Source organism: Mizuhopecten yessoensis, unplaced genomic scaffold, assembly GCF_002113885.1.
Source record: "Mizuhopecten yessoensis strain PY_sf001 unplaced genomic scaffold, ASM211388v2 scaffold11061, whole genome shotgun sequence".
NCBI lineage: Eukaryota > Metazoa > Mollusca > Bivalvia > Pectinida > Pectinidae > Mizuhopecten > Mizuhopecten yessoensis.
In genome coordinates, this window is record NW_018408859.1 from 200,458 (window position 1) to 221,036 (window position 20,579).

The 20,579-nt window shown below is 34.5% G+C and overlaps 1 protein-coding gene across 1 annotated transcript; it reads right to left on the bottom strand.

Moving 5' to 3' along the window:
• Window positions 1-1,691: 1,691 nt before the first annotated feature.
• LOC110465204 (AN1-type zinc finger protein 6-like) lies at window positions 1,692-17,039 on the bottom strand. The gene is made up of 5 exons (XM_021520874.1): window positions 16,932-17,039; window positions 15,345-15,586; window positions 10,903-11,085; window positions 10,226-10,333; window positions 1,692-7,926 (listed from the first exon to the last, which is right to left on the bottom strand). The coding sequence occupies exons 2-5, from the start codon at window positions 15,574-15,576 to the stop codon at window positions 7,778-7,780; spliced, it is 672 nt and encodes a 223-aa protein (XP_021376549.1). The 5' UTR covers window positions 15,577-15,586; window positions 16,932-17,039; the 3' UTR covers window positions 1,692-7,777.
• Window positions 17,040-20,579: the final 3,540 nt, after the last annotated feature.

Sequence of the window (20,579 nt, forward strand, 5' to 3'; positions counted from 1 at the left end):
AGGTGGGGACTCAGATGTTACCAGTTTCAAGTATATTGTGATAAGGTGGGGACTCAGATGTTACCAAGTTCATGTATATTGTGATAAGGTGGGGACTCAGCTGTTACCAATTTCATGTATATTGTGATACGGTGGGGACTCAGATGTTACCAATTTCATGTATTTTGTGATAAGGTGGGGACTCAGATGTTACCATTTTCATGTATATTGTGATAAGGTGGGGACTCAGAGGTTACCAATTTCATGTATATTGTGATAAGGTAGGGACTCAGATGTTACCAATTTCATGTATGTTGTGATAAGGTGGGGACTCAGATGTTACCAGTTTCAAGTATATTGTGATAAGGTGGGGACTCAGATGTTACCAATTTCATGACCTATGGATTAAATCGCCAGCGGCCGAGATGGACCAAAGACCCTTCTTGGTACAAGCGCTCGTTTCTGCACATCTTGCTGTTGATTATAAATAATTATGAGGGTCTTGGGATTTCAGCCGATTCCATGATATATCCATTAGAAAGTCCCCCGGGACAGGACTGGCCCACTGCTGTTCCCGATAGTAGGGTTGTATATTACTCGTTGTGCCTAGCACAGATATATAGTTTAAGATGGAGATATCGGCCATTCCAAAGATATGATGCAGGGATTTGGTCCCCAAGAATGACGTTGTGGCCAATTCTTCCAGTACTATGTGTGCAAAAGGCTAAACAGGCTAGTTCAATGTAAATTATGCAAGTCAGTGGTCAGTTATAACGGGTCTGAATGTAACCATGGACTGTGTGTCCTACACTTTAGGCCATCGGGCTGGTCAAGAATTTTCTATAGAAAAAATGTAAATAATTTGAATTCAAATAATAAATATATTTCCATCCTATATTGATATTCTGGAGCTGCTGATGAATTTATTTATGTTTATTGTAATTATCATTTCAAAATAACTGTTATTATCATTCAAAATAATCCACAAGAAAAAGGATTTTCAACATACAACAAAACATGTGTCTGTAGTTTCAGTTTGTAACTAGAGTTAGATGATTTTGTTAATAAGTGTTAAGTTTGCACTGGGAGCTGAATGTCATGACTTTGAACCAGGTGAGTTAACCAGAGCAGTACAAAGCAACTAATCAAGCTGTATTGTTTTTATTTGTTACATCAATTTATTCAACATAGTATAGCTAGAATGAAAGATTCACAAAATGAAAACACCCGACAATATCACATGGCCTGTATCTCGCACACAAACGGTACTAGCTTTGTTTACAATTGTGTACAAGATTATCGTCCAAATCCTTAAAAACAATGCTTCAGAAATTCTTACATATTCATCACCTATGTAATTTATAACAAAATATTTTTTAACAGATTCTTCTGATCAGTTTTCAAAATAAATAAATTCTGGGCTTTGATTTAACTCATTCACCCCTGAACTTTCATAATAAACTATTCCAATCTTTAAATTTGAAGAGTTCAAATGATTTTTCACGGTTGAATGAGTTAACTGACATACCAGTAGTAAACCTAATCACATCCTGCAATAGATTACCAAGAAGGAGTTGTTTCCCAAAATCATTATAACCAATTTCTTTGGCTCCTCTCGAAGTTTAGTAGTGGTTTTATTTTAGAATACCAAAAATTCACATTTTAACACCATAACATTCCTTTCATTTACTAACAATACATTTTTTTCAAAATGAACAACAAAATATTCCCCTGATAAATGATTTATGAAGTAATCAATCTGTAAATCACTGTAATATTCAACTCTTTCACCCCTGAAAACACAATTAAACTCTTCCAATTCCAAGGTTGGAATAGTTCCTTATGAATTTCAGGGGTGAGTTAGTCAAACCACAAAGATAAACAAATACAGTTTACTCATTCACTGCTGAAATTTTATGATGAACTTTTCCAACCTTTTAATTGGAAAAGTTAAAATGTATGTTCAAGGGTGAATGAGTTTATAAATCCGATATATTGTCCAAGTGACGATTGATGGAAAGCATAGGTTGAGCTCACAGGGATCTGTCACATTTCAAATCAAGGCTTAAGGATCCCTGCACCACTGCCAAAAACTGTAACTAAGGGTGGGAAACTGTTTCTATTCAACAGACATGTTCTATCCCATCTGTGCTACTGTTAGATCCAAACAGAACTCAAAGGGAGATTACTGTGTAAAGGACAATGCAGTGTGACAGGGATCATTAATATTCTACACCTCACACAGCTGATATTCACAGAATTAGATGTATGAAGTCTTCATTTATAACCGATTCTTCATCAAGAAGCTGTTAAACGAGGTATTACTTCATAAGAATAGTTGGTATCTCTTCAAGCAGAGGTCATTCATCTGAATGCTGTAAACTAAAGCCTTTTTTCTCAGGACTGCTCTCTTTAGCACATTTTCCCCCTGAAGACGTACTTGAACCTTTCCAATTCAAAGGTTGGAATAGTTCATTACGAAAATTCAGGGTTGAATGAGTTCAAGTTAAACTGTCAAGAATAAAGTGGTTTCAATCTGCCTTGATAAGAAATATGATAGAACCAGCAAGTACAAGGTGAGGATGTCAACATTATTCCAGGGTGATTACAAACAAGAATGAGATATGGGAACACAATTGCTTTTAATGAAGTTTGCAAACTTTCAGGTTTCAAGACATTTATTCTTGTTTTAGACCATTCATTTACACTGTCACTCACACTATGTTATCAAGAGTTTCTCCCTTTGAAATTATATACTCTGGGTTATTTCCCCTTGACCTATGAACGCGTTGTCGCTACTTAGTTAGCAATGTATGATAATCTGACTAAAAACAATGATATATTTGTACTAGCATAACAGAAGTAGCCAGCTATCTTCCACGCTGTTAAACTACAATGAATTATTTCAAAGCTATAGACCATTACTTGGCTACATTACCATTTATTCACAGTAATTTATTTCCAACCCAATCTTGGATTTGGATGAAAATTTAAAATTTAAATTCACCAATCAACTTGAATATATCAGTCTTTTTCCCCAAATTAAATTCTAAACTTGTAATCCCATTTTTTTCTTGGATTTGGATGAACAAATTAAATTCTCAAATAAACTTTCACTTAAGGTCTTTTTTTCCCCAATTAATTTCTAATACTGTTATCCCATTTTTTCGTATATAAATTGATGTTAAACTGTCTTGGCCTTTTTAAAATAAAATCTTGTTAAATCAACAGCTGAAATATAACTGGTTACTCCCCAGCCACTCCACACACTATCACACAAAAAATACTGATGTCCTCACAAAAATCACTTCTACTCATTTTCTCAAAAAAAAAAAAAATCTAAATCCCAAGACAGTTATTTGTACAAGTTTTTTGAAGAGGCAAAAAAGATATATATACTGTATTGTAAGGATTAAAATACCACTGCATGCTAGTATATACATTTCAATAGAAAATGAATGATCCTTTGAAACAAATTAAAATAATATAAATAATACATTATGTTATGAAAGCACTGCCACATGGTCAGTAACTGGGAATAAATATTGAAAAGCATAAGGGCACGATACATTTAACTCAGCAAAGTTATTTTGGTATTTAACCCTTTCACCACTGAAGACCATAATGGCATAGTCTACTAAAGTTACATAGGGGTGAAAGGGTTAATTAAACATAATCTAAATCTGTATGTGGCTAACTTGAAGATCTATGTAAAGTGTGTCAAACCATGTTAGGTATTTACATATAGATTTCTATTTAATATGAAGTGTTGGTACTCGTTCCCTGCATTGTCACAGGTTAGTAATTACTAATTAACTTTCAATTTTGGAAGTCGTCTTACTATCAACTTGAGATTGATGTCAAGCAGACATGTCCATTAAATGGAGTACAATTTCAAACTGAATCACAACACACTTGTAATTAAATAACAAATCTTCATTAAAGTTGTCATATTTTACATAAATAGCTGTAGATTTTGGTCATACATCCGATGGTTACGAACATACAAATGAAATTGAAATTCTTAAGATATAACTCTCAGATTAAAAAGTGAAATATAACATGACACCTTGCTGAATCACTTGGTAATCAGTAAGATTTTCAACAAACAATCATAAAATTGGAAAGGTAAACATGATATCCAGGTGAGAGTATACCAAGTGCACGATGTTTCTGTTGTGTAATACGAAATGATAGCAGTGGTAGTATACACACTAAAGCCGTATCAGTCTCTGCCAAATCTACAATAGTGTAACTAAAACATCAGCTCACACAGGGATGGAACTGTTGGCAGTGGTTATCAGTATTGTAGGACTGTATACTGCTGTCAGTCCATGAACTATGTCAAGTACATCCTAGTATTCCAACCTTGGTTGAGACAGAAATTACTGTTAACACATGTGGTACAGGTCAAGGTCACTGCAGCCATCACAGGTCAAGGTCACATGTCGGTCACTTGTGAGCTGATTTTAAATGGACCAGTTTGATTTGTGATTCTTTTTTAATTTCATGTACTAGACTTTTATGAATTTTGATGTTTCTTTTTCATGTTATATTATAGTGTATCTTTGCTCAAAAGAGCCAATATACGGAGAATGCCAATTAAGTATATACAAAACAGGAGTACCTGAAGTTTAGCCCAGTATAATAGACAACAGTACCTGAAGTATCTATACCAGCATTGGTGAAACAGAAAAAAACATTGGGAGAAGGGAGTCATCAGGATTTAACATTTTTCAGACGTTTCACAAGAGACTAAACAAAATGTTTAAATTTCAACAATATCTTTTAGACGTTTCACAAGAGACGACATAAAATATGAAATTTAAACAATGTATTTCAGACATTTCATATAAAAGAGACTATACAAAATGTGAAATTTTAAAAATCACTTCTAAGATTGAGAAAATGCTTATGAAATTAAGAAAAGGTTTTGTTCTTTTAACCCATTCACCCTCTAAGTCATATTTGAACCTTAACAAATCAAAGACTGGGCAAGTCTACTTTATAATGTAGGGGTGAATGATTTAACAAGTTTCTTATTTGATGTGCACAAAATACTCTGCTATAATTCTTTTGTATGAAAAAGCTAAAAAAAAAAGGTTTCAATTGATAGAAAAAAAATGTTAATGCAAGAAACGGCAACAAGAAATATGAAATATGACCACACATGTGCAGACACCTGTACTATATTTGACAGAGACTTCTATGAAGTTTCAGAAACAATATTCTCTAGAAAACTTAAACTTCAAAGAAAACTTGCTCTATCCTACTTTCTAACTTTTTTTTATAAAACATGCCCATTTTATTTTCCGACTACTGTACATTCAGACAAGTCTCTTTGTAGCTGTAGACACTGTTAATGAACAATTCAGGTGTTTTTCAGGTTTCCTAAAACGATTCGCAAAAACTATTGAAATCCTATGTTGAAGTAATTGCTAAAAAGTATTTCATTGACAATGTATTACAGGCAGTAGAAACAAGACTGTTCCAGGACACCTGAAATATGCTTAACTTTAAGCAATTATATATTTTTCGTCTTTCCCTTCACCCCACTATGTTAAGTCTAAGTAATCAGTAATAATTATACCATTTTCAAGTTGCACCCAATAATTTTTTATGATTTACCACTTCAAAATAACTTAATTTCTTATCCAGTTTCACTTCAAAAATGCTTTTTTCATTTCCTTAACCCTTTCACTACTGTACTGTAGGCCATAATGGACTCATCCATATCACTGTATGGTAGAGTCTACTCAAGATACACAGGGATGAGGGATGAAAGGGTTAAGATCACAACAGATTTTGATGTTTCTTTCTATAGGGTTAGGTCATTATGTCTGCCCTTTACTGTCAATCAATTTCAAAACACTCTTTCCAGTGTACTAGACATATTGTGGAAGGGAGAAACTAATGTATAGTGTCTGGCATGCTACAGAGAAGCAAGTACTTAAAATCTTGTCAAGTATTATACAAGACAAGGGAAGGGAGTACCTGGAATCGTGTCCAGTGTTCTCAACAACAGGGAAAGATTACCTGAAATCTTTTCCTGCATGCTAGACAACAGTACCTAAAGAGTTAAATCAATTCCATTGAAAATGATATTGTGAGGAACTTAAATTTGCAATCAACTCTGGTGAATTTAAGCAAAAAATATGTAAAACAAAAATGTGAAACTCACAAAATATAAGTAATTCTTGGGGTAAAAATCCATGTTTGTTTACATCAAGATTTGAACCTTTCTCTGATCCACATGTGACAGTCAATAACTTGACAACATAATTAAGTGTGATTGATGAAGTAACAGTGTACTAGATGATTCCTTGATAGCAAACGGAGGAAAAACATCTCTTATCAGAGAAAAAATCTTCCATGGAAAAAAAATAAGAATTAAGTTATATAACTCACAATACAGTGAAAATCACAGAGCAAACAAACATAACAAAAATCTTTTTGCAACTTCTTAAACTATTGTATTAATAAAATCTGAATCATTAGGATATATTCATAATTGATAAAAATCACTGAAATAATTAAATCTTTTATACAGTGCGCTGGACATTAAAGTCCCCGTACCAATCCTTGCGTTGAAGGATCAAACCATTCGTCATACTTGTTTATTGCTGGTGTGTCTGTCCAGCACAGGAGGCAATCAACCTCCAGTCCAAAACAGTGCCAAGTAAAATTAGGTCAGTTTCGAAACTTTTCTGTTGTGCCTAACTCCAGCCCAAAGCTGGGTAGAGCGGTTCTCAGTCAACAAACATACTGTACATAGTACAAATGCTTTTAGATTCGACGCTGAAGAATGTGTTTTTGGTAAGCCACACAATTACGAGTTGGATCCAGATTTTCAGGCTATCTAGCCACATAGTGGAAAATATGTAGAAAACATCAACACTCTTAGTCTCTGTACCACTTCTTCTGTAGTAACAAATGAAAATGGTCCAGTCAAGTGATTCTGTGTCATCTTCTCCCATTCTCGACTCCAGCTGTTCCTTTTCCCCGGCATTCTGTTACAGTGGCGACAGTTTAAACCAACTACACACCCTATATCACACTGAGGGAGTTTTAACAACTCTCACATCCTAACACATGATAATACCTGTAGCTCCATAGCACATACATTGACAATGACATTTGTCAGTAGCCAAGAATAACTTTTTCTGGCATAATATATCAGGAACAGCATCAGGTGGACAAAATATTTTACTATAATTTCATTAATTTTTATTGTGCCTCATGATAAAGGCTTTCGATGTTATCAAGTTTCCAGGGAATTTATCATTTTATAAAACATTGGAAATATTATTAATTATTAAAATTTAAGATATATTTCAAATAAATTAGTTTTTTCAGAGCTCAAATAAAGCATTAATTAATTTGCATAATCATTGATTATTTATATACTGTAGCTTTCATCAAATAGAAATAATACCCGATCCCCTTGTATGTTTTTACTAATCTTTTTTTCTTTCCAATAAAAGATTTCAAAACTACTAAAACATTTATCTTCTTGCATTTCAAAGTAGAAATCTGTATCCGATTAAAAACCCCACTAAAAGTCCTGTTTTTTACCAAATTATCTGCCACCAACACAATGGAAAAATACTGTTTCCTGTGTTGTCAACCATTCCCTGTTAACTTGTCCAGTAAAATCTGTTTTCAACAACTGACACATTCACCATTATCACTTCTCCGTTCTCATCAAAAGATATCTTCTTAAGTTTACACATATACCAATAATAATAGTAATAGTTTTTTCTTTTTTATAACATTAATCATTTATAATAAATTTGCATTAAATTTTCTGTATTTTTTCGGCCACGATCACTGGATTGTGTCTGCGAATGTGCTCCTGTGCCATTTCCTTGTAATTAAATTGACATTCGTGTTTATCAGAATATCTATGTATACTGCAGTATAATCCTCCACAGCGACAGGGAAATCCTACAAAAACAAACAGGACATTTAGATCAAGTAATTAAAACATAATGAAACAAGAAGACGCTGTCATCGATATCCATTGCTCACAGTGCAAAAGTAATTAAAAACATGAAGTGTGCTCCCAGTGCACAAGTAATTAAAAACATGAAGTGTAAAGTATACTTGTAGGTCAAAATCAGCATCTACCATATGTGTTCAGTAGAGCAACCCTAGATACACAATTGATACAAGTATAATCAACATAGCACTTGCAGTAGGCAAGCTATAGATGAGAGCAGTTCTTCTTAACCAGGTGCATGGACAGACCCATTTATAGTATCCCGCGTCAACTCGTTGAGCGGGGGATAATAACAAAGAGGACTTACTCCAAGGGCCTAGAAGCTTCCCCTGCCTTGGGGGTAAGAATGAGAAATCTCCTGACGAGATTCTAGCCTGTCCATCCCTTGGCCGAGTGTCAACAATCTCCACCAAGGGAGGATGTTTCTCTTCTCTACCCTCGAAACTGTAAATTGACATCCTTTTACCCAATTTTCCTCAGAACTAAATGAATGTGAACAAGACACATGTCAGTTATGTGAACCAATGATTTTTTTACCGCAATTTCAGTTTTGAATTATTTATTTTAGTCAATATCAAAATTAAAAGAAAATTGGAACATGGAGGGGTTAATTTCAGTTTTGAGGATTATCTCTGTATAATATGTGTATGCAGGGCCCTCATGTTTATCCTTTCCAATAGCTTCAATTTGGCATCACATTTCTATTTTGATTGTCTTTAAGACATGGAAATGTTGTTTTAATGTGCTATATCATTACATATTTAACTGGAAACTTTAATGATATTTAAACATAACTCTGTCACAAAACTCTTTGAATGTAACGAAATGAGCAATTCTCTTTGAATTTATCACAATATAAAGCAAAAAAGAACAGAAGTATTGCACACAATATAATGAAAAATGAGCAATTTCCTTCTGTACATGGTGTTTCATTTACAAAGAAGGTAATGTCAGGTGCAGAAATGGCTTCGACAAGATTTAATAATATTTTTAAATTTCTAAATATTATTTGGCTTCGACAAGATTTAATAATATTTTTAAATTTCTAAATATTATTTGGCTTCGACAAGATTTAATAATATTTTTAAATTTCTAAATATTATTTGGCTTCGACAAGATTTAATAATATTTTTAAATTTCTAAATATTATTTGGCTTCGACAAGATTTAATAATATTTTTAAATTTCTAAATATTATTTGGCTTCGACAAGATTTAATAATATTTTTAAATTTCTAAATATTATTTGGCTTCGACAAGATTTAATAATATTTTTAAATTTCTAAATATTATTTGGCTTCGACAAGATTTAATAATATTTTTAAATTTCTAAATATTATTTGGCTTCGACAAGATTTAATAATATTTTTAAATTTCTAAATATTATTTGGCTTCGACAAGATTTAATAATATTTTTATATTACTATATATTATTTAAGAGATAATGCTGATTTAACACATTGAAATGTTCTGTGATTCAATTTCCTGATTGCAAATAAAAAACATCACTGTTCTGTACTGGTGTAAAGCATGCCGATGTGAACAGGAACCCACACTGAACTATTGTGTATGCATTTCTTCCTGTTACACATGTGCAGTTCTTGTGCATGCCTTATTTCCTGTTACACATGTGCAGTTCTTGTGCATGCCTTACTTCCTGTTACACATGTGCAGTTCTTGTGCATGCCTCCTTCCTGTTACACATGTGCAGTTCTTGTGCATGTCTTACTTCCTGATACACATGTGCAGTAAATGTGTAAACCTGCTGATCGGCTCATGCTTCTTGAACACATGACTTACTTGTAAGGGTTTAATATATTTTTTTGGTCAAATTACTATCACCAACAAAACTTGGTCACATAACAGAGCATATAATCAATATCTCTCCCATGATATGCAACCTTTCTCTTAAGTTCTGAAATATGTTTTTTAATGGGTCAATTAATCTGAGGACCAGGGTACAGGAAAATGACAAGTCACACAAACCTCAGCTCTTTTCATATTAAATGGCATGGGGTCCCAATTAATGTCCTACACAAAAGAATGTGTTTTAAGTCTTTGGAGATTAAGGTCCCTGGTAGAATTTCTTTCTGCTTTTGATTATTTTGACAGAGAAATCAGGATTAACTTGACAATATAAATGTTATGAAGTGCAATGTCAAGGTTTTCTTAGCTTAAGAACAAAACTGCTGAAAAAACATGGTGTCAGAGGTCAATCAATTCTAGAATCACAAGAGGGCTTATACCTGTAAGTCCAACCTTCTTTTTGCAGGTATGACAGCGATTCTTTTTGGGCTTTTTATCCTTGTCGTCGTCCGATTGGGAGCTAGAATCTGTTCCTATATCAGCACCACCTGTGTGAAAATCAAAAACAATTTGGTAAGCAAGAGTAAGAAATGTCAATTCCAGGAAAATATGTGTACATGTATTTCAATTAACTGTAGTTTTCTGTTCTTAGCCCTTTCACCCCTAGGTAGCTTTAGTAGACTCTACCATACATTGATCTGGATGAGTCCACTCCTCAGTGGTGGAAGGGTTAATTTAGAGTGAAATGTTATTTTCACTTCAGCATTCAATAGCCATGCTATGCTCAGTGGCACCTCTTCTGGTCGTCATAGCAACCAGAAATACTCACTGGCATATAGGAGGTGGGTTATAACTTCTAAGTCACCTCATTGAGTAAATATGTCGAGATATTCAACATTCCACTGATTTTCACAGAATCTTCTATCAAAATTGAGTCAGCAACTAATTTTCAATTAGTAGGACAACAAAATCTGTGGATACAAATCTTGATTATATTATTGGTTACCTAGGAGTCCAGGAAACAAATTTTAACAGTTTACAAACGACGGAAGGAAAGCGATCAGAATAGGTCACTTGAGTGAGCTTAATAAGAACTTTGCAATATTTGTGGTCGTACCGACAGCGCCTTCGTCCTTTTCCGGCTCCACTTTAGCCTGACTGGTGCTGCTGTGTATGGATACAGTTGGGGCGGCCGTCTCCACACTCGGGGTAGTGCTAGTCACCACCTCACTCACTAACGTACAACTCGGCACAATCGTGCTGCTGATTGAAGTGGCACTGCTGCACTCTGTACTGGTGCCTGGAAAATAGAACATCAATGTACATGCCAGTGTTAGGCCCATAACAGGTAAACAAATCATCTGAATTTTACATTCTGAAGCACTCGGTGATCAATTTACAATTCATTTTCATGGTTCCATTTCTATGGAAGGGGAACACCGCCATATTTTTTTTTATAGAATTAGTTGCTTCTGGTTTGGAATCTAATTCTATGTACATTTATAATATTTCCCTAGTTGATAAGTTATAGAATTAGTTACTTCTGGTTTGGAATCTAATTCTATGTACATTTGTAAAATTTCCCTAGTTGATAAGTTAAAGAATTTGTTACTTCTGGTTTGGAATCTAATTCTATGTACATTTGTAATATTTCCCTAGTTGATAAGTTATAGAATTATTTACTTCTGGTTTGGAATCTAATTCTATGTACATTTGTAAAATTTCCCTAGTTGATAAGTGTCTATTTTCCATCCTATGTACATATGTGTTGTTTTACTCGTTTACAAATCTATTGCGTGTTCATTCCACTTTTCATTCCATGCTATACTAGTTTTACCGAATGCGATTTTGTGTTAGCTTGCAATTCACTTCATTCTGGGTTTAATAAACCAATTAAATAATAAAAGTTTGAAACTAACATTTATGATGGAGCGCCACTTGTCGTCTTATTGAGGAACTAAAATTCTAGAATTCATTCTAGAATTTTAGTTCTCATTAAGAACAACGGCTGGCACTTAAATCGCCAGCGTAATTTGCGGAAAATAATGTTCACTCCCTTAAACCGGAAGCATACCCGTTGTGGCAGAAGATTTTAAGAAATGCAGTCAACAGTACGGTTAGTCTTGGTTATGAACTGTATTCTATTTAAGTTTGAGCCAAAATTGTTTGAAGCGTAGCAGAAAATCGTCATATATATAGTGAGCTTATGCCATGTGGCGCAGCGTCCGTCGTCTACTTTTTCTTTAAGACCTATCTCCTTCTAAACGCCGGAAAGGATTTCAATCAAATTCAGTCTGAAGCCACAGTAGGGGAGGGCCATCATTTCTAAATAAATGAGGTTGGTTCGACCCCTGGGGCTAGGAAGGCCGGGCCCGAAGTGGAAAATTATCTAATATTTTGCTTTAAGACGCTAATACCCCCCCCCTAATTGCCTGAGTGGATTGTGTAAATTTTGGTCAAAAACATTATTGAGGAAGAACAGACATTTCTTAAGTGAATGAGGTTGATTTGACCCCTGCGGTCCTAAGAAATGGTACAGCTAGATTATCATATAATAGGGTGTAGTTTTAATAAATTGTTAAAAATGGGTTTCTAGGTTTATAAAAGCTTAAAGTTGTATGAAAATTCAAGTAAAATAAAACCCATTGTACAAGTTGAAAGAGAAAAAAGAAAACAGGATATGCAGGATTAGAACCTGGGATGCTGTACAAATGCATTCAAGGTCACAGGTGTCAAAAACAGGCATCAGTTCCTTAAAAACTGGTCTTGAGGCATGTACATGTATATATATGGGTCAAAGAAGTAATATAGACGGTAAAATCCCATATAGCATGTATATATAGATATATGTAATAATGGCATACTTGTTGATAACTTCGTCATAGTGATTGTTTTGTTAGCTTTTATGCATATTGATATTTTTTATGAAATGAAATCATTGACTGATGTAAATATGTATGTTGTTATTCATCTTTGTATGTTTGCCTCACAACAACCGAGACATATACGTTTCTGCTCACAAGAAACATTTATCAATCCCAGCCCCTGCTCAACCAAGTTTAAGTCTCGCCATCCATTCCCATTAAGAAAAAGTGTTATGGGTAAATCTAGGTAATACATGCATAATGATGGCATCAATGCACAGCTATAAGGACACTAATTAATGTGTGTAGATGCTTAAGTTGACTTACACTTTAGACTTCAGTGACTTACTTATACATTGTACATCAGTTCATATCTCGGTAGCAAAATCTATTACATGCATGAGTACGTAATACTTAAATTAATGATGGAGGTAGGGTAACTTCACTGAATGCATACACGCATGATGAGGATGCTTAATTTGACCTATCATTAAACACTTTGGTGCCTTACTTATATTTTAAATATAAATACACTTTAACCTTAAAAGGGAATTGCATGCATATCTGGGTAATTATAAATGCTGCATAGATATTAACTTTAAAAAAATGTTCAGTGTTGCAAACTAAATATATTTATTATATTAGAATTTACCACGGAATAAAGTCTGTGAATTTACTAAATTTTGAAATGGACATCTGCTACGGACTTGTCTATGAAGCAGTGGATATTGATAACAGCACGTTTTTCTTGGGTTTGAAAGTATGCATGATTTTGTTACCATTAAACATTTTCATTAAAAACTCCTGATTTATTGGTATGGACAAAAACACATAATGGTTTACTCTGATTGACTGTAAAAATAACTTGTTAGGTGGAGGAAGTTGGTTCATATTCTCTTTATCTGTGACCTATGGTAATCTTGTCCCAAAAGCCACTTCAAACTCTTCTCCAAACTTCAGCTAAAATGTATATACATACAATGTATGTATATAAGAATAAGACATGCATATATAGTACAGGTGATAAAGAATTGAAATTGGGGTGGTGGTGGGGCCAGATTGTCAAAGGTGGTAAGAGATTGTTATGTTACTGCAACATTTAACCTACATAGATGTATGCTTTTACTCTATTTTTTTCGCTATTTTCTTTTTTTTAATGTCTGTTTTGGAGTGCACGTGGGAAAGACACGTTCTGTCAAGATTAGACTCAAATTTAGTTTATGTGATTATTTTCTGAACTTGAGTAAGTCTAATTGTTGTTCTTCTTGTGTAGGTCCTTAAATGTATTCTCGCACTGTTCCAGTCTACATCAATATTGACGGCGTCACTAAAATGTTCTTGAACATAAATTTAATTTATACAGTAATAAATATAAGAACCTTAAAAATACAATAGTTAAAACGTAAACAAATAACGGCATTACGTCAGCACGATGATTCGGATGCGGTTGAGGAGTGGTCTGTGTAAATATTTAAGACGATCGCAGCACCGCTTGTCGTCATAATGAGGAAACCTCTTGTATTTTATGTGCTGGGCTACTAGTGTACAAGTTCACTAGCTAGCTATTTCTGAATAAAAGTTAGTTTCAAATTTCTGTTATTACAAAAATGACAAAAGCATCAAATCAACCGATAGAATATACTGATTATATACATCACGACGATCACGGAAATCTGGAATGGATTGAATACTACAAGCTAACACGAAATCACAATCGGTAAAACTAGCATAGCATGGAATGAAAAGTGGCAGAGCATGGAATGAACATGCAAAGATTTGTAAACGAGTAAAACAACACAAATGTACATAGCATGGAAAATAGACACTTATCAACTAGGGAAATATTACAAATGTACATAGAATTAGATTCCAAACCAGAAGTAACTAATTATATAACTTATCAACTAGGGAAATAATACAAATGTACATAGAATTAGATTCCAAACCAGAAGTAACTCATTTTATAAAAAATAATTATGGTGGTGATCCCCTTCAATTCTTTTCAACTGTATTGCTAAAAACAAAGAGTCCCACAATGTTAAATTTAAGTATTTCCAGAAATTCTATGAGTCCCATTAAAATTCTATGAGTCTCTATGAGTCCCATTAAAATTCTATGAGTAAAAAAAAGACCTGGGACTTGTATATATATTTATCCCTGACGACTAAATACTTGTCTAAACAGAGCTCCAATATAAGTTATATGCAAATTTTTCATGAATAAAGATGGTTTTCTTTTTATATAATTATAATTCCATAAAATATAATTATAACATTGAAAGGGGAAAAGTTTGAAAATGTCAGAAAATGATCATGTGTAATATTTCACTAGTCTAAAGACAACACTGGTAGATTTAATTCACAGGTTTCACAAGACACTATACTAGGCTATTTTTTCGGATATCTGTCTATGGGCCCAAGGCTAGTCCTTCAGATATGAAATTGCACACTCCTGATCAGAGAGGATTAACTCCTAGACCAATCAGTCTCTGATCAAACTCCTATTTAACTCATTCATCCCTGAAGACACATTTGAACTCTTCTAATTCAAAGGCTGGAATAGTTCATTATGCAATTTCAGGGGTGAAAGAGTTAAAACTTCCCTGGGTGTTACTGGTTAGTTATTTTACTAGCTTAACTTCTAAGTTCTATCTATACACACACAAAAAAGGTTATATTTCTTTACGATGATTTACCTAGACTTGCATGTGCCAGTGTCGAGGTTACACTGCTCACTGACGATTCCTTCTCACTTGGCGATACAGGGCTTAATCTACCACTCACTGGAGAAGAGGAATTGTTCTTTCGTTTTAATACATCTTTGTAACACTTTGAACACAAGCCATCAAATGCTGGGTTACCATAGAAACCGCATCCTGACCGACAAAGTGTTACTGGTGGTAAGTTCTGATTACCGTTCTGTTCCATAACGTTGATCCTGGTGACAATAGAAATGAGTACAAAATTAATAAATAATCACATGGTTATTTTTCTTAAAGAAAAATTTTAGTACGAGAACATATTGTTCCTAATTCCTGGAAACTTTACTTCTTCCTGTTTTATTTTTATTACAAATATTCGGTCTATATAAGTTGTAATGAACTGGTTATTTTTTACCTCAATATCGACACAATCACCATTACCATACCATATGCATTAACAATAACCAGTAAATCATGATAACTGGTTCAAGCCAACAAGCATAGGTAAAATAGTTGTGACATCAATATTGAAATATTTTTAGCTCAAATGATACGTGGATAGCTGTACTGGGGCCAACACTGATTGACCACTAATTCAGAAAGGATATCAAACATTTCTAATCACATTGAAATGATCATGACAAGACAAATATCCACTGTATTTTTGGACTGGTCCTTCAAATACTGTATTTCATTAACACTGAACCCTTCAAAGTACAATGTGATTTATGATAACAGCATGGTTCATCACCATTACAGGTTTTGACCTCAAACAGAAGATTGATCTCCTAGTCTTTGTGTTTTTGTGTAACACGACAGGATGGGTCAAAGTTCGAGCACCCAAAGGTTTTACATGAACCAAGATGAGTCATCTGTTCCACATAAATGTTATGATGTGTTTTCTCGTTCATAGAGTATAAAACATGACAAATCCACGTACTGTGGATTTAATGGTTGTGTAATTAACTAACATTATTGAGTTTGTCTTCAGAATTCGTGTGTACATGACGAATTTCCTGTTATTCACATGTTCGTGACTTATTCGTGATCAAATTAACTTCCTGTGTCCAGAATAAACAAAGAACGAATAAGCTTTAGCACTTATATTTGCGCTTCATGATACTTATTTAAAACATATTTGTACATCCTAAATCGAAAATCAAAAAGAACGACGTCTATGTTAGTAATATGAATGCAATTCGACCATATTCTACTTCGCCATGCTACGTGATACAGCAAAATTGACAGATAGCGTCAAACGAATCGCCTTAGGTCGACGTGAAAATAACTTTTTCGACACGAAAAATACAACTATAACTTAAATTATTGTTGAAGATAAAACAGAATTGTTTCTATATTCATATTTAAACTCAATTTCCCGAACAAATAAACGATGTTTTCGCCAAACTCGACCCACCCTATTTATGTTTTGTTTGGTATTTGGGGACAAGATGGCGACCTTGTGTTGTTTTTACGTCATATTTTCCTCGGTTTTATGTCTTTGCGAGCTAGTTCTGAGACTAAATATACATGATATGGAAACTTTGAAGATAAATGTAGAAGAAGAACGTTTATACAAACCTAAAAAGACCCCTGAAACCTGGTATTTGTCTTCTCTTTTCCGCAGGTACGTGGTAGTATGATCCCCTATGACACTATTCTATTATTTGGGTCATGTGACTATAAATACGCGATATTATTGGCCAATTCTGCTACCAAAAAGAGGCATAAGATTGTGACGTAGACAAGGGGAATCTCTGTTTCGTCATATCCTCTGTCCAGGCATTTCATTGGTGATATAAATAGTAAACAATATTAGTCACATGTTTCAAGAAGTTTCTATATGGGTTATTTTTAGAAACACATGAAACAAGGGAATCCCACGCAAACAAAGATTCGCTCTGAAATGAGTTTAATCAGAAAATGAATGGAAATTACCTAAAGATGAGATTCGTCGACCTTGTATGAAGTAAAATATTATTCTATATCAGGGGGTTTTCACACTATTTTCGAAGAAATATATAGGCCTATATAGTTCATGTTAACCATAAATTCGCTCGCTCTGATAAACAAGAGGCCCAGATGGCCTGTATTACTCACTATATATTTATGGCTATGGGTTGGGGATCTCAACCACTTCAAAGATATGGCCCAGAAATTAAATCCTAGGAGTGGGGCCAGACCCCCGGGACAATTATAATATCATAAGTACTGTGTGTGTCTGTTATTAAACGCCGAGGCGACCACACGAAGGTATATATGATTATGGGGTGTGGGTCTCGAATATTTCAAAGTAACATGTATAACCAAGAAACTAAGTCTTTCAGGATGGGGCTAGTCAGCAGGGTAACTTCTTATATCATCATCGTGCTCGTCTCTTGGTGCCCAGCAATGGTATATATTGTTATGGGCTGGGTATTTTGACCATTTCAAGGTTATGACTTCAAAAATTAAGTGTTAATTAAGTCTCTTGCGGTGGGGCTTGATCCCAGAATAAATGTTACGCCTAAATTTTAACATCATGATTGGTTTATCTCTTTGTGCCCTTTGATTTTGTATATATGGTTATGGGGTGGGGATCTGAAACATTTCAAAGTTATGACCCAATAATTAAGTCCCAAGGGGGTTGGGACCTGACCCCAGGGTCAATTATAATTTCATGATTAAGCTCGTCTTTTGATACACGGCAATGCTATATATGGCTATGGTGTGGATCTCAACCGTTTCAAAGTTATTACCCAAGAATTATAAGGCCCAATAGGTGCGGGGGCCATACTCCCTGGTCATTTATAATATCATGATTGTATTCGTCTAATTGATGCGCAGAAATGTATATATAGTAATGGGATGGGGATCGCAACCGTTTCAAAGTTATGGCCCACGAAGTAAGTCCCTAAGGGTCCAGACCTCAGAATCAATTCTAAAAGTAGGATTGTATTTATCACGGTATGCCAAGCATTTGTACACTGTTATGACGCAGGGAATAAGTACCCAAGGGTGGGGCCAGACCCGACAACCATCTTGAAAGCATACTGTATATGTGTATTCGTCTTTATCTACTCAGAAATTGTATATATAGTTATAGGATGGGGATCTCGATGATGTCCAAATTAAATAAAAAAAAATATTGGCCCACCCTTCAGACCCGGGGTCAGCCATTCAACTGACACAATTTGGTTTCATCAACCGCCTGATAATGCTTCCAATCAAGTATGGTTGATATCTATCACTTGGTTCCAGAGAAGAATTAAGTCGCTCAAAGTAATATGATCAAATTACCCCTTTTTGACCCCACTCCTCAGCGCCACAGTGGGTCAGCCCCTCTATTTGTACACATTTGAATCCTCACCACATGAGAATGCATCCAATCAAATATGGTTGATATATGTTACTTACCCCTTTTTGGAGCGGGTCAGCCCCTCCAGTTGTACAATTTTGAATCCACACCACCTAAGGTTGCTTCCATTTAAATATGTTATTATTATTTTACAGATGTTTGTCGCAATAATAGCTCTCAAGAGCTAATGTTCCTTGTTTACCTGTATGCGACGTTAAATATATTTTTTTTGTATCTTGTCATATTTAGTCAGATTCCATTCAGCGGTTAAGATGAAGAAGTCGTTTTCAGAAACTGTCGACGGACAGACGACGCCTGCCACGCTATGACATTTGGACCAGGTAAATTGTCAAACGTATTTTGTTCTTCCTTTCTTAAGACTCAATATTTACATATCGTGCAACTCTCAAGATGAATAGATTCGAACAAATAACCAATTTTGCAACAACAAAAACAAAAATTCCCCGTGAAAACTTTTTTCTAGGAAATGTGTCATATTATGGTAAATTTGTGTAAAAAAACGTACAAAACAGAATGGTATATATACGTCTACGACACTGTCTATTCTTTCTTAGGTATTCATGACGTCATGCTTATTGTCCCTAGGGAAGTAAAGATAGATATCTAAAAAAATATCCTTCTGAAGAAGGGATATTTAACACATTTGACACAGAGCGTCTTTGTTCCAGATCAACTCATTTGGCCACGATTTTTTTTTACTTTTTGTAAAAATAAGCGAAACCTGTAATATATTTAAATAAATGCAGAATCATCCATCAACGCGCGGTCAGAGGTGCCCCGTTATCTAGATATAGGTATAATACGTCTCTGATATAGGTAATCAAAGGTGACCGCTCCTTACTTACGAGAATTTTAATGAACGTACAGGTCACGTGGTACTTGTGACGTCAGAGTGGTACGATTAAAAACAAAATATTATGACGTAAGAGCTAGTTTAAGGATGTGACTTTTAAGAGTCAAATATTTGCAATGTAATCTACTGTAATGTTCTGAAATCTGCTGATAAATCGCATGTATTCCTCTTGTATGTATTCGTGTATACTTGATTCCCCATGTAATGTTACATATCCACATATCAACGTCTAAAAGTGAAAGCTTTTGCATCTGAGTTTGGTGTAGTATTAGAGGAGACGCAATGTTGGTTATACTTATCACACTGAATGTCACCATATCTGTTTTGAAGTATAGTCAAATGTGATCATATTTATATAAATGAAGTTGGTGTGACCCCGAGGCTAAGGGCCCCAAATCCAATAGACGAACTTGGGTGTACAACTATACTGCTTAAAACGACCCCTTTCCCCACTATCTAGTCACATAAAAACGAATAGAATCTTCCCCTACCTTGGGGTGTGATAGAAAAATCCCGGACTCAATCAATCAATCAGGGCTGACTGTTTTGGTTGTTTACCTGATGCCCCTGTTACGGCACGATTTCTCACCCCGACACGATTTCTCACCCGGGTGATAAATCGTGTGAGGAGTAGGCATATCATCCGGTATCATGAATTTTTGCGATTGTGGTATATTTAGTTTTTTTTATAAACTTAATGAAATTAGCGCAAACACTAATGATATTTGATATTAAGTTTTCCGAACAGACCCAACTCACGGCCTCTCATTTGTGGAGACATATCTAAGCTATTCTAATTTCTTTTCTGTTTTATGAACTGCAATATAGGTTGGTAAAATGATTATTTTGATGGTGTTCTTGAAGATGACAAAAACTAAGTCAACATCTACCGCAAAATGGCTGTTGCAGCCTTGCTCTGAAAAGTCTAAATTATACAGTGTCCTTTATCCCTAAAATTCGGTATAAAAATGAGCAATGTCACTACAAACACTACAGTGGCCTTCGTTGATTTTTTTTT

What these genes read in the sequence shown, in the direction of transcription:
- LOC110465204 (XM_021520874.1), bottom strand. Translation starts at nt 15,576, where the DNA reads ATGGAACAGAACGGTAATCAGAACTTACCACCAGTAACACTTTGTCGG. An exon ending in AAAGGACGAAGGCGCTGTCG is followed by an intron (nt 10,334 to 10,902) that starts GTACGACCACAA and finishes ATTTTCACACAG; the next exon opens with GTGGTGCTGATATAGGAACA. An exon ending in AAAGAAGGTTGGACTTACAG is followed by an intron (nt 7,927 to 10,225) that starts GTATAAGCCCTC and finishes TTGTTTTTGTAG; the next exon opens with GATTTCCCTGTCGCTGTGGA.